The sequence below is a fragment of the Pteronotus mesoamericanus genome, unplaced genomic scaffold, assembly GCF_021234165.1.
Source record: "Pteronotus mesoamericanus isolate MK-2021 breed Mesoamerican mustached bat unplaced genomic scaffold, CSHL_Meso_final contig_74, whole genome shotgun sequence".
Taxonomy (NCBI): Eukaryota; Metazoa; Chordata; class Mammalia; order Chiroptera; family Mormoopidae; genus Pteronotus; species Pteronotus mesoamericanus.
The window spans coordinates 35,843,012-35,856,015 of NW_026555247.1; the positions used below are offsets into that span (position 1 = coordinate 35,843,012).

The 13,004-nt window shown below is 50.4% G+C and overlaps 1 protein-coding gene across 1 annotated transcript in view; it reads left to right on the forward strand.

The window, feature by feature from the left end:
• TNFRSF11A (TNF receptor superfamily member 11a) overlaps positions 1-13,004 on the forward strand; it is a 50,509-nt gene that overhangs the window by 14,692 nt on the left and 22,813 nt on the right. The window contains exons 2-4 of the mRNA XM_054583378.1: positions 7,151-7,232; positions 8,361-8,486; positions 12,629-12,772. Of these exons, the coding sequence (XP_054439353.1) occupies positions 7,151-7,232; positions 8,361-8,486; positions 12,629-12,772 (352 nt within the window). The remainder of the gene's footprint in view (positions 1-7,150; positions 7,233-8,360; positions 8,487-12,628; positions 12,773-13,004) is intronic.

Genomic DNA, 13,004 nt, shown 5'->3' on the forward strand with positions numbered 1-13,004 from the left:
ATCACTTGGGCTCTTCCGGTTTTTGATGTGTTCCACGGTTCAGTGCATTCCCGGGGAGGTGACAACACCCCAGGAAATGTACCAGGTGATCCACTGGGGTGCCCGGGAGATCCCCAAATCTACCCGAGTCCCTCTATGTCTCCCATTTATAAGATACTGTCTTTATAAATGCCCATGCAATATTCTGAAGCCTGAAAAGTGAAGCTTTGGTTTGCATAAAAGAAAGTTGAGTCTGATGTTTTCTCCCTAAATCTGTACACTTAAAATTCTATCAAGTTTATTTAAAATGAAAACGTCTAGAAGGGCATGCAGTCATAACTCGATTATGTCCTAGTTAACAGAATCCCTGACAGATACAATCTAGCAGCCGCTTTATCTGCAGACGCCCTGAGTAAGCTGTCTCTGCCCCTACCCCAGGGCAGCTTACATCGCTGACTGAAGCCCCAGACACAAAGCCACCAAAATGACTCCGGCCGCTTGTCATGACTACAGTCCATGAGAAAGCACGTCTGTATGTGAAAGCAAATGTGCCTTTCCCAGAGTGGGCCTCTTTGACTGAAAACCCACCCTTCCTGTCGCCCGGGGGACTGCCCTTGCTTGTCCTGGCCAGGCAGCCAGGTAAAGAGTCAGCGGGGGCGAGTGCCAGGCCTTGGGTTTTCCTGCGGGTCCCCCTTCTTTTCCACCCTCGTTTTCCTTTCAGGTGACACTCTACAATGGTCACCCCCCACCCCAGGACGTCACTTGTGTCACCGAGGCGCCCCACCTCTGCGCAGGGGTGCCCTTCCGCACCCCCCTCCACTGAGCGCAGGCTGGGTGCCCCTCTGGGCTGAGTGATGGAGGTGGTTACCTCGTCCCCCCAGCAGCCTCCTGGAAAGCCCGTGAGCTTCAAAGGGAGGAAGCAGGCCTGCGTTTGGTTGAGCGGCGCTGCCTGCCAACGCTGCGTCATTCGCGTGAATCCCCATATCTGATCTTCAGTGCGGTAAGGCGAGCACAAGCAGTGGGCCCACTTCACAGGCGGGCAGGCTAAGGTAGCTTAGAAGTGGCCTTTTTTCCCTTGCTCTCCAATTGTAAAAATGTGGGCAGTTTTATTAAAGAAATGCCAGGCACTCTTCTGTCCAGGTCAAACTGGAAGCTCAGTTCTAAGAGTTGCCCCGGGTAGAAAAAAGCTTCCTGCCCTGAAGCCCACTGGCCAAAACTTGGCGGCAGGGGTGGGGGCGCTGCTAGTCAGGCCCCCCTCCCTCTTCACCTGCACTCGGGGTACCTCACTTCCCTCCTCCCAGCCCCTACTTCTGCTCCATGAAATCCCCACATTCAGGCATGTCAGACTCTATTTGAGTTAGTATTTAAATTTTCTGTTCTCTGTAGAAACCTGCCTTATCTGATTTCTGAGCAACAAACAGCTCCTAGATGGCTTCCCGTCCCGTTATGAATGTAGAGCCGAGCAGCGTGACGTTGGGATGCATGGTTCCACTAACAGATGCATGACTGGGCCATGACTGGAAACAGAAAGCTAGATAACATAGAGAAGGCCATCTGGAGGCTTCTGGAGAAAAGGCACTAGGAAAGGGACAAAACTGAAAAGGTCCGCTGGGCCATATTCACGTAAAGGGTCGGCACTTTGACTTAGAACAGAAACATTTGTGAGGGGAGAAACTCGGACGCCTCTCTGGCCGGTTTGCTCAGCCAGCTGAGAATAAGGCATGCAACGCAACGCAACGCAAGAAGTGAGAGCATTTCTTTGTAGGTGACTCTGTTTATTTCGATTTTCTTTGTTTGCTTCTAAAAACAAGTCTTCAGAGAGTAACCATTTTCTGGCATGAGACTGTCATGGTGAAGTAGCTGTCTTGGTGTTGCTGGGACACAGGCACTAGAAATTTATTTGTATTCTCTTCTGGGTCGGAGCAGCTTCAATTATGACATTCCTTAAGGATGTTTCTTTTCAAGAGCAGCAGGACTATTAAAGTAAGGTGTTATTTTCACATTTAATAGTTTCTGTCTTAACAAAAACCACATCTTTCAGTTCTATAATATTCAGAAATTTGATACCATCTTTACTTAAATTAGAGCCAAATTCTCAAATAGTCACAGATGATATTTTACAAAATGAAATCTATGGAAAATCCCTCATTTGTTCTCCTGGGTTGGGTTCTTTTCTCCTCGGTTTGACCGAAGGGGCCACGCTTCTTTTCTGCTCTGTTATGTGTCAGCATGAATTTTCAGTAGAGCAAGCAAGTAATTTTAGGACCTATAATGGCTTTCACTGCCATTGGGTTGATGAACAGCATGCAAAAGAAATATTTCATGGAGGAAATATTTCTACAGGATCCTCAATACAGACCTACTAGCCTCCGTAGCGCCACCAGCAGAAATGCTAGGTTGCTTCCGTGTAGGGCTTTTCAGAATTAGACCCACCTTCGCTATGCCTCAGGAAGTAAATCCACAGAACCTTAGAAAGACAATTTTGATTTACGATATATTATCTTCCTACTACCTCCCAAAGCCTTGCACAGGCTATGGGCACACGTATTCCAGAAGAGTTTGTCAGCTGTTACAATAAACACCAGCCTGTATGCCCCAAAACAAATACATGCACAAAACAAAACCCACGAGAGAGTGAGGCAACAGAAGACCAATAAACTAAATGTATCACCATGCCACTTTTAACTCCTTTAAAAGAAAAATAAAAAAAGACTTTTTGAGGAATTCATATGGTAAGGGGGGTGGAAATGTATTGGTTATAAACAGATTCTAGTGTTCCTTGTTAATTCAGGGCCAGTCTATTAGAAAACAACCGTTACTTGTTGTAAACTCTGTGGGCCAAACATTTTTGCAGATTCCTGAGTAAGAACCTGAGTAGGACCCTGTCAATCATGGCTGGGTTGTGCAAGACGTCCAAGTGCCATGCACCAAACTGTATTCCCCAGCACACAGGCTCTGCAAACAGACCCGATCCCAGCTGGCCACCAAGACAGCTGTCGTACACAGTGGTCCCCCCACTGGGTCACAGATCAGTCAGTTCTTCTTTCTACCTGCAGAAAGATGCCCAAGAAATGGTGGCTCTGGTTACCCGGGCGGACAGCCGCTCGGGAGGGACACTTTCCAATAGCTTGTACCTTTTACATTTTGTATCATGTGACTGTCTGCTTTCTTCAATAAGTAAAAATGTTTAGTCCTGCCTAGTGCAGTTTAGTTGGTTGGAGCATCGTCCTGTACACCAAAAGGTTGCGGGTTTGATTCCTGGTCAGGGCACATGCCTAGGTTGCGGGTTTGGTCCCTGGTTGGGGCACGTACAAGATGCAACTGTTCGATGTTTTTCTCTTTCTCTCTCTTCAGGTAAGGGTTAGAAACAGTTTTTTAAGTGATTCTGCTTTATTTGCTTAATGAAAACAACTATGGTTCAAAAGCTCTATTGTTTCACAGAAAACAATAGAGTTATTCTTCAAGGCAAACTAGCAAAAAAAAATCTAGATAACTAAAACTTGCACCTCTCAACTCAGTCCCCAAAGCCTTCTGTTGCTGCGTGCAGGGCGAAGAAAGGGGAGTGGAGGTAGCTGACGAAGTCACCCCATTTACTGAAAATCTGCAGGCTTACGCCAAACTCCCCCCTCCCCCGGAGCTTACTTCATACCACTGAAGGAGGAGCACGCTTTTTATCAAACCACAGCCGTACTTGCACTGCTGTTGATAGCAAGAGCTTCCACCTCACAACCATTGGGGGCTTGGTCTTGGAGGCTGGAGCCAGGTCCAAATTCTGAGCTATTGGAAAGGAAGGCCCAGAGGACCAGGAGGGGCTTGGGCAGCCTTGGGCTCTCCCCAGCGGCTGGTGAGATTGCAGATGTGGAACTCGACTCCTTAGGGGAAACAAGAGGCCAGACTGGGAGGGGCCGAAGGTCACTCTTCATTCACACAAGAAAACGCCGTTCAGAGGATACATGTGGCAGGCCAGCCAGGGAGACTGGCATCAATGAGATCCAGCTCCTGGGAAACGGGGCCCAAGCCGGTGGGACGCAGGGACTGAGAATCCGGAGTCAGGCAGCAGAGCTGCGGTACCAAGAGGCAAGTCCCCAGGGGATCAGCCAAAGCAAGACCGGCCAGGAAGTCAGACCTGGGTTCCCAGCCACAAGGACTGCACTGTGGGTGGCAGAGCGGGAAAGGCTGTTTCTGGAGTGGGCACGGGGCCAGGGTGAGGCCAGCGCACGGCGGGCTCTGCATGCTGCCCGCTGCGGCCTGGGAGCTGCATGGTCCTCCAGCAGCCGTTCTCCAGCCGCGCTCTGTGCGCGGAGGGCGGGAGAGCGGGGAGCAGAGAGCTGGGACCCTGGGCGAGAGAGGACAGCAAAGGCACGTGCTCCTGAGTTCCAGCTTCTGTTCATTCACCCCTAAACCATACTTCCTTCTACGTAGCTTTGCATCTATGTTGTCTTTGAAGTTGTACACTTACTGCCTTTTGAAGGGTAAAGGCGTGCTGCAACGTACAGAAGGAACTGGAGAACAAAGTCGACTCCTGTGCAAGCTGTACCCTGACTTAGATCAACACCGCAAAATCACTGCTGCCTCTGAAAAGCCCCATAACCCTATAGGTCTGTCAAGGGCACGTGCCAGTTTGGGGTCCTTGAGAATGTTCTGGAATTAGATAGCCGCGGCCTTTGCACAACGACCACTGAATATATTTTTTAAAAAACACTGAGTTGTGCCCTTTTAAAGAGTGAATTTTATGCTATGGGAATCATATCAAATGAGCAAAAAGAGGGCGTGTCCTGGTGTAAAGACACAGTGAGCCTAGTAGGCAGAAATGAGTTCTGAGAATAACTGGCACACATCTGGTTCAGAGCGGGGGCCTCTGGTCACTGTGGAGCCAGTGACTTGCCCACTTGTGCCAGGAGCTGGTGAGTGCGTTGAACGAATCACAGCCACACTCCTGAGCGTGAAAGCGAACTGTCCGCGTGCTCAACAGCAACCAGGATCCAGAGCCCAGGGCCCGCCAGCGGCTCTCGACCAGCTTCCTAAGCAGCTGCTTCACGGGGAGCCCGGCACCGAATTCCCCTAAAAAGAACCTTTCTGTGTGTGTAACACAAAGTAGACACTTATCTGACAGACACTGTCGCAGCTCTCTTACGGGTCGGAAGCCATTGATAACCTTTCCCCGCTGAGACGCGACCACACGGTTATCTCCCGCAGCGCCGCCGTGGACGCCGCCCCAGGGACTGCGCACCAGGGACTGCGCACCAGGCTCCAGTGCGTCCTGTTTGACAAGTGTGCGCCGGCCTCGCTCAGCTTTGCCGCTGTGCTTCTGCTCATCTTCCTTCCATGTGCACACGAGGCTGTGCTAGACACACAGGGGGCGCGGCAGCCTCCAGGGGACGACTCCTACCAAAGCAAAGAGAAAGAGACCAGAGAGGAGCGATGCTATGGTTTGTGTTTCGCCACCCGTCCCAGGTTCCCCTGGACTCGCGGTGCCGCTGTCCAGCGCAGGCTGGGTGGGGAGCCGCTGATTCACGTTGTCCAGTGCCCACAGGCGTGGTAGCTGCTAGGAAGATACAACCCTCCTGGCACACCTGGCTCCAGGGACACATTTGACTTTCTCATCAACCTCCACTGCCCTCGACCGCCTCTCTCCTGTGAGCCCTGTGCCTGGCCAGGGGGAGGTCAGAGAGGTCCCTGGTGGCTGCATTTCGGCACCCCCAGCCCCGCAGGCAGCCTAGGGTTTCTGGGCATGAGCTCTCTCCACGGAACTTCCTTCCACCACCGAGTTGCTCTTGGAGGGCGCACGGCTGTGTTGTTTCTGCACCTCCCACCCTCGTGCAGACGGAGCCCCCTCTTCTGCTGTGCTCCTCACCCCTCGCTCTGCTCATGGTCTCTGTCACCTTTCCACTCCCCCTACCTGCCCGTCTTCCTTACCTCTGCCCCTACTGCCACCTACCAGTTCTCTTTTCCTTTTCTGGCCTATTGCTATCTGTCCTGCAAGATGGAGCTCACTTGACACGTCCTTTAGGAAACCAGCCCCAGACCCCTTCAGGGAGGCAGGGCCCTGGGGCCCCCAGAGCCCGCCCAAGTGTGCAAGCTCCCGGGGGGCTGGGTCGGCGGCAGGGGATCCCGGGACCCTGCGAGGACTGGGCCCTCCTCTCTTCCGCTGAACCCAGCTCTTCAGTTTCATTGCTCCATTTCTATGTCACTGCCTGTCAGCAAGTGTGTTTTTTTTTTCCTCTTACACTGAGAAAGCTGTGAGGAAAGAGCTTTTCTGCAGCACACTGATAAGAATCTCTAAGTGAATGTAAGACGCTTGGTTTTTTGTGTTGTTTTACATAGATGGGCAGATTCGGAAATTAACGTTTATATTAGAATCATGCAGAAAGGAAGCAGGGACTCCAGAAGCTTAGGCGGCTTGTCTGGGGCCCCTCAGGCAGCAGGCGGCCGGGACGCCCGGCTCCGGGCCCCAGTGGTTCCTTTCGCAGATGCTGTGCTGCGTCCAAAGTTCTCGGCCTGTTTAAACGTCCAAAAAGTAAGCAGTGTTAAAAATCTTTTAGAAATCAGATCTAGCTTGTAAGGCCAGATTCCACATCCCCTGGTATAATACACAGGGGTAAGCAAAAGTGGATTTACAATCATGAGTGTGGGAAACACAGTTTATTCTTGTGTTGTTATTTACTGATGATTGTACTATTTTCCATACAAACAGCTGTAAGCCTACTTTTGCCCACCTGGGCATGGGAAGGGCCTCATTGTATTTCCTACAGTTTATGACCGACGTTGACAGTATGCTATCCACCATGCAGCGCACAGGAGTGGGACCGGTTTCGTATGTGGCTTGTGTCAAGCGGTTTCCAACCTTCTGCGTCCCATTTGTCAATTTTCCTTTAATGCTTCGTATCACCACGAACGTAACCGAAATATGTGTGAATGTGTAAGCGGCTTCTCGTGCCAGGATCATGATGCATGCATACATTCTTAGGGTGTTGCATGTACACATTCTTCGGGGGAAATGGGCGAGAATAGGAAAGTGGCATTTGGCGGGGGAAGAGATAAAGCTGCACAGAGGAGTTTCAGGACTGTTTATGGTGTTATGCTTTTCCGAAATGTAATTTGATGACTCATTTTTCTGCTTTGTTCAGAAAGAACTTGTGCATAACCTCTGCCTCTGTCAATTTTCTTTCAGGTGACTTTTCAGATCACCCCTCCGTGTGCCAGCGAGAGGCATTACGAGCGTTTTGGACGGTGCTGCAGCAAATGTGAGCCAGGTGTGTACAGATGAGGCACCTTCCATTGCCCCTCAAAAGGGGGTGGGACTTCAGTTATATATTGTTTTAATCTAAGGACTGATTTCTGTCTGCCAGATGAAAAGAGAAATTGGATGGGCTTTTTATGGTAGTGGCAGGTGGTAATGTCTGTCACTCTGAAGACAAAAACCTTTCTCCCTGTAGATAAAATCACTTAAAAATCAAAAGCAATTTCAGAAACTGGTACTGGCTCCACGCTGGAATGCTGTTTTCCAAAACATTGTTTCTTGAGAGGGCAAGAAGGCTTTTAAAAGCATGTTTTAGCACTTTGCGATTCACATTCTCAAAATATGAAATTCAACTCTCATTGCAAAGTATTATGGCAGACGAAACTGGGTGCGGGGGGGGGATAACCGTACCCGAGCTGCTGCTGCTGAAATTGCCACAACCCTGTTGTTATAGCTTCTCCCCACGTGCGCACCTGCTGAGGCGCGGAAGGTGGGCTGGTGACGACGTCCCCACCACTGTTCTGCAGAATGTGGCCTCATTTCTACAGCCCCAGTGAACTCCTGAGTCCACGGGGTCCCCATTCACTCATTGCCCTGGGGAGGGGAGCTTATCTGGAAGGAAAAGGTGGTTAGAACGAGACCCTTGAGGTATTTCAGCTACAAATATTTCTTGAATGTGCAGAACCAGGATCCACCGTGTGTGTGTGTGACCAGTCTAAGTTAACCATGAGCTCACAGTCCGTGCAGAGCAGAAGAAGGGACTTACCCAGGAGAAGAGAGGGGAGGGGGAAATGAAGTCCCTCTTGCTTAGCCCCCAGGGAACCCCTCAAGTCCTACAGGCACCGGTTTGAAAACCACTGCTCTGTACCTCAGCCAGTGGAGGCGTGGGGTGGGAAGGGGGTGTTTCTCCCACGGAAGGACTGGAAGGCTGCCGGGACCCAGGACACAGAGAGGCTATCTCAGCAGCTGGGAGGCCCAAGGAGCCCGTCGCCATGAGGTGTGGCCATGTCCTGTGCACCCTACTGTCTTTGGGGGACTTCCTGGGATCACGGTCACAAATGTTCCAGGAGATTGGTGCTGTCCCGTTGTTTTGTTTTTTGGGTATTTTTGATTAGTGTATTTCTCCCCTTTCTCATTGAAGGGACATATATGTCCTCCAAGTGCACTGTCACCTCGGACAGCGTGTGCCTGCCCTGTGGCCGGGATGAATACCTAGACACCTGGAACGAAGAAGAAAAATGCTTGCTGCATAAAGTTTGCGATACAGGTGAGTCCGTCCCGTCAGTGGGAGGTGTGGATAAGTGATAGTTTTAAATGCAGCAGCGCTGAGTCCTGGGGGGCAGAGGGAGACGCTTCGACGACGGATCACAAAACGCTGTGCTTCCGTCCCCAGAAGCGCTGCGTTACAGCCCTTCACTGAGAACCTGCTGTTCTGGAAGCTTGTGTTGCGGTTTAGTTGTGGGGCGCGTCGTGGAGTTGACTAAGTGCTTCCACGGGGCTGCCGTGCGTGTCGTGTTATTTAATCCTCACAGAAACCCTGTGAGTAGCCACGATGATCCCATGTCAGAGACGAAGAGAACTGAGACTAAGAGAGATTGAACACTTCTCCAAGGTTAGCCAGAGAGGAGCAGGATGCGAAGTCAGATCTGACTCTCAACTCTTTCCTAAGTGATAAATGTTTTTATTAACTCTGTAGTTTGATCTCCTTATCAGTCTGCTGTACTATTTGGGCCTCAATTTTTTTTCTTTTCAAAAAGATTTTTTTTTAAATCCCCACCTGAGGACATTTTCCCATTGCCTTCTAAAGAGAGAGGAAGGGAGAGAGAGAGAGAAATATTGATGCAAGAGAGAAGTATGAATTGATTGATTGTCTACCATACGTGCCTGGACTGGGGATCGAACCCACAACCTAGGTACTTGCCCTGACTGGGAATCATACCTGTAGCCTTTTGGTTATAGGACAGCGCTCTAACCAACTGAGCCACACTGGCCAGAACATCAAATGTTTTTAAATTGTAGTTTATTTGCAGGAGTCAGGATCAAAATACATCTGTTGTCTCAACTTAGAGGTTCCTTTCCTTCTTTTTTTCCCCTTTTTCCATCCAGTTTATCTGTGGGAGAACCCTTGCTGTTAGTCTCGTGGAGTTTCCACAGTCTGATTTTTGCTGTTGCTTTCCCCTGGTGTTGTTTAATGTATTCTTCCATCCGCTGCACTTCTTGTAAAGTGGCTGTGAGATCCAGAAGGCTGCTCAGATTCTGGTTGGTTTTTTGTTTGGTTTTGTTTTTGACAAAACTCCTTCCTAGTTGGTAAAATGTAGGTACGTCGGGAACCATGTAATAGCTGCCTCTCTCTCCTTTTGTGATATTAGCAGCTGTTGATGATTGTGGCCTAGATCTATTCCCATCAGGTGATGATCCAATTCTGTCGTTCCTTCTTCATTTCTTAGTGGGAATGCTTTATAAAGAGAAGCTTCCCTCATCAAACTCTGTTACCCTGAAGTACACTCCACACAGCAGAGGCCGAATGAAAGCTTGCAACTTGGTTTACCACTTTTCAAAATAATGCCTTGATTCACCAAGCTTTCTCCAAAGGATTTGTATGAATATTTTGAACTTGTGAATTTAGACATATTTGAGGTGTTTCAACTGATTTCAATTGCTAGTTTTACTCGTGCTCAGATCATCCTGTCTCCTCCAAGTGGCCGCCATCTGACACAACCCTGGGTGTCTTTAGGAGCCCCCTTGCTTCCCAGCCCATCTTGGAGATTTCCTGCCCTGCACCTACAACAGGTGGTTTCTCCAAGGATTCCTGGTCACTTTCCGCACAACATCTTACTTAGCAACCTCAGTCTGAGTGCTAGGGAGGCACATTGCTTCTGGATTGATTTTTATTTATAGGTTCCTCCCTCCGCCCCCAAACATGGAAAGAACTAGGAAATAAGTGGGTTTTTTTTTTAAACCATAATTTTTCTAATGTGTTAGAGGCAGCTGGCAGATTTTGGCTGGAGAAGATAACATGGAAACTCCACTGAGCAGAAGCATCTGATCAAGTCTTTCTTCTTTCCCACTGCTTAGTAATGACCTTGACTCATCGCTGCCTCTTGGAAATGAAGAATCACTGTCTACTGCCAAAGCTGATTAAAGCGCAAAGCCTGGTTCACTAAGATATCTAAGAATATGGCAGGCTTACCTTCCCTGGCCTATAGGTGCGATGCTGCAATTAGAACTTTGCAAAGAAGCAGCAGTGTCTTGGGGGTTCTAGGCATCGTGTGCACGTTTATACACACGGGCCTTGGGGCGGGTCAGCTGACGTGGGCCTCAGAGAGTGGACACAGAAGGGAATGGAGATTCTTCCCGGTTCACCACACTTGGGCCTCAAAGGAATGGGGGTAAGATACGCCCCTCTCTGCTGGCTGAAACCTGAGACAGTGAAGGAGGGAACAGGTTTCTGGTTGGATTGTTTCTTTCTCTTTCCCTTGGAACCGTGTTCTTGTCAGTTCAGGGAGCTATAGCAGAAATCCACAGACGGAGGGGCTGAAACAGCAAGGATGTACATTTCCCAGGTCTGGAGGCTGGCAGTAAGGGTGCCAGCACGGCCGGTTCGCGGCGAGGGCCCTTCTCCGGGCTCCAGGACGGCTGCTTTCTTGATGGGTCCTCACATGGCAGAGAGCGGACAGAGGTAGCAAGCTCTCTGTTGTCTTTCTCCATATTTTCTTTATTCTTTAATTTTATTTATTTTTTAGAGGGAAAGGGAGGGAGAAAAAGAGGGAGAGAAACATGATGTGAGAGAAACATCGACTGATTGCCTCTTGCAGGAACTGAACCCCCAACCCAGGCATGTGTCCTGACCGGCAACCTTTTGCTTTGCAGGACAATGCCCAGCCAACTGAGCCACACTGGTCAGGGTTCTCTGTTGTCTTTCTTATAAGGACACTCATCCCATTCATGAGGGCTCCACCCTCATGACATGATCACCTCCCAAAGGCCCCAGCTCCTAACACCAACACATTCAGGGTTAGGAGTTCACTGCCGAATTCTGGAGGGTGCAAACATTGGTCCATAACAAACTTCAATAAGTATTCAGGAAGATAAAGCATAGGGCCGCTTAGGTAATCCAGATGAGGCGGGTCGTGTAGGGGCAGAAGATCTGTTTTAAACACTGTTATTGTGCTGTATCATGTGTGTGCAGCCAGTTCTTGTTATTCAGCAGGGTTATATACAATCTCCACAAACACTGAACTAGGAAACTCTGAGCCACTGAATCGCTGCTCCCAGGAGAAATACGGGTCCCGGCAAGCCTCTGGTCCCAGCATTTTGTCAACCTGCCAACCCATAGCCTTGTTTTACGTGGGTTTCTGATTAAGGAGACCGTATTTAATAAATATTTTGATTCATTAACATTGGACTCACAACCAACAGCGCAGTAACTCATGCCTGAACCAAGTTTACCTCACACAGCTATTTTCCCCCTAAGACACACCACAGCCGCCTTGAGCTTAGGAGCAAGGGACAGCCTTTCCGCATTGTGCGTGGAAGCCATTTTAAATAGTGAAGTCACCAACCAAAAGCACAAGGATGCCAAAAAATAAGACACTAAATAGGCCACAAAAAAGACCCTTGTTTCCAGTATGAGAGCTGAAGCAGTAAGACAAAACCGTCACCTTGCCCCCCTCAGGGGACAGGCACGTCCACTGAGTGGCTGAAAATTGTCCCAAATCTGCAAAAGTGCCAGGAGTATTGATTTGGGGGCCCCGGTGGCATTTTAGTGAGTGGGTGAACCTGCAAATACGGATCCGTGGATAACAGGGCCAGCTGTGTGTGAGCATTCACCTCCGCGGGTGTTGTGAGAAAAGGCCGGCTTGTTATGCTGAGTACGTGGGGAGAGATGCATTTCTAAGTTTGTCTTCAGGCTCAACCTCTGTACTTGTCCATTCACCTAATAACAGTGACCTCAGTTTTCCGACCTCGAATGATCGTGGCCCTGCAGGATCTCGGAGGAGCCCCTAGTCTCCAGAAACCCCGTCCTCTTAGGTCCTGTCTAGCGTTCGTGTTAAGACTGTTGATCGCGTCAGAATTTACTAGAAATGAGGAAACGGTGAAGTCTGTTTTGCATTAGGCAGAGTAATCGGTACTCATCAACTCCCCAGTCCCTCCTCTCCCTACTAGCACGACAGCTAACTTTTAAAAAAGCCACACGCCTCGCCTTGTAATTATTGAGAGAGAAAACCCCCACTGGGATGTTTTAGAGCCAGCACAGGAAGCTGAGAGGGGACTCAGTGTCCCAAATGAGTCACTGTCCGGGAGGAGGCAGGGTGTGCGCCGGGGGTTTGGGGCTGCGCGAGGGGGAGCTGTGTGCCCGGCAGTGCAAGTCCCCGCGCTGCCTCTCCGCCCTGTCTCTGTCGCCCGCAGGCAAGGCCCTGGTGGCGGTGGATACCGGCAACCGGACAGCCCCGCGGCGCTGCGCCTGTACGGCCGGCTACCACTGGAGCGAGGACTGCGACTGCTGCCGCCGCAACACAGAGTGCGCGCCCGGCTTCGGCGCCCGGCACCCGGGTACGGGCCTGCTTCCCGAGTCGTCCTCCGCTCTCCCCGAGCCCAGCAGCCAATCATGCCGAGGCCAAGGCCGGCGCTGCGACGCCTGCCTTGCGTCACGCACGCTCCGGGGCCAGGGGGCGCTCGGGGAGCTTGAGGGTTCCTTGAGCAGGCAGCCCTGGGTCGGTTCCAACGCAGGCATGTGAGCGCTTGGCGCAAGTGCTGTCTCCAGGCTCCGCCCTTAGGAGGAAGC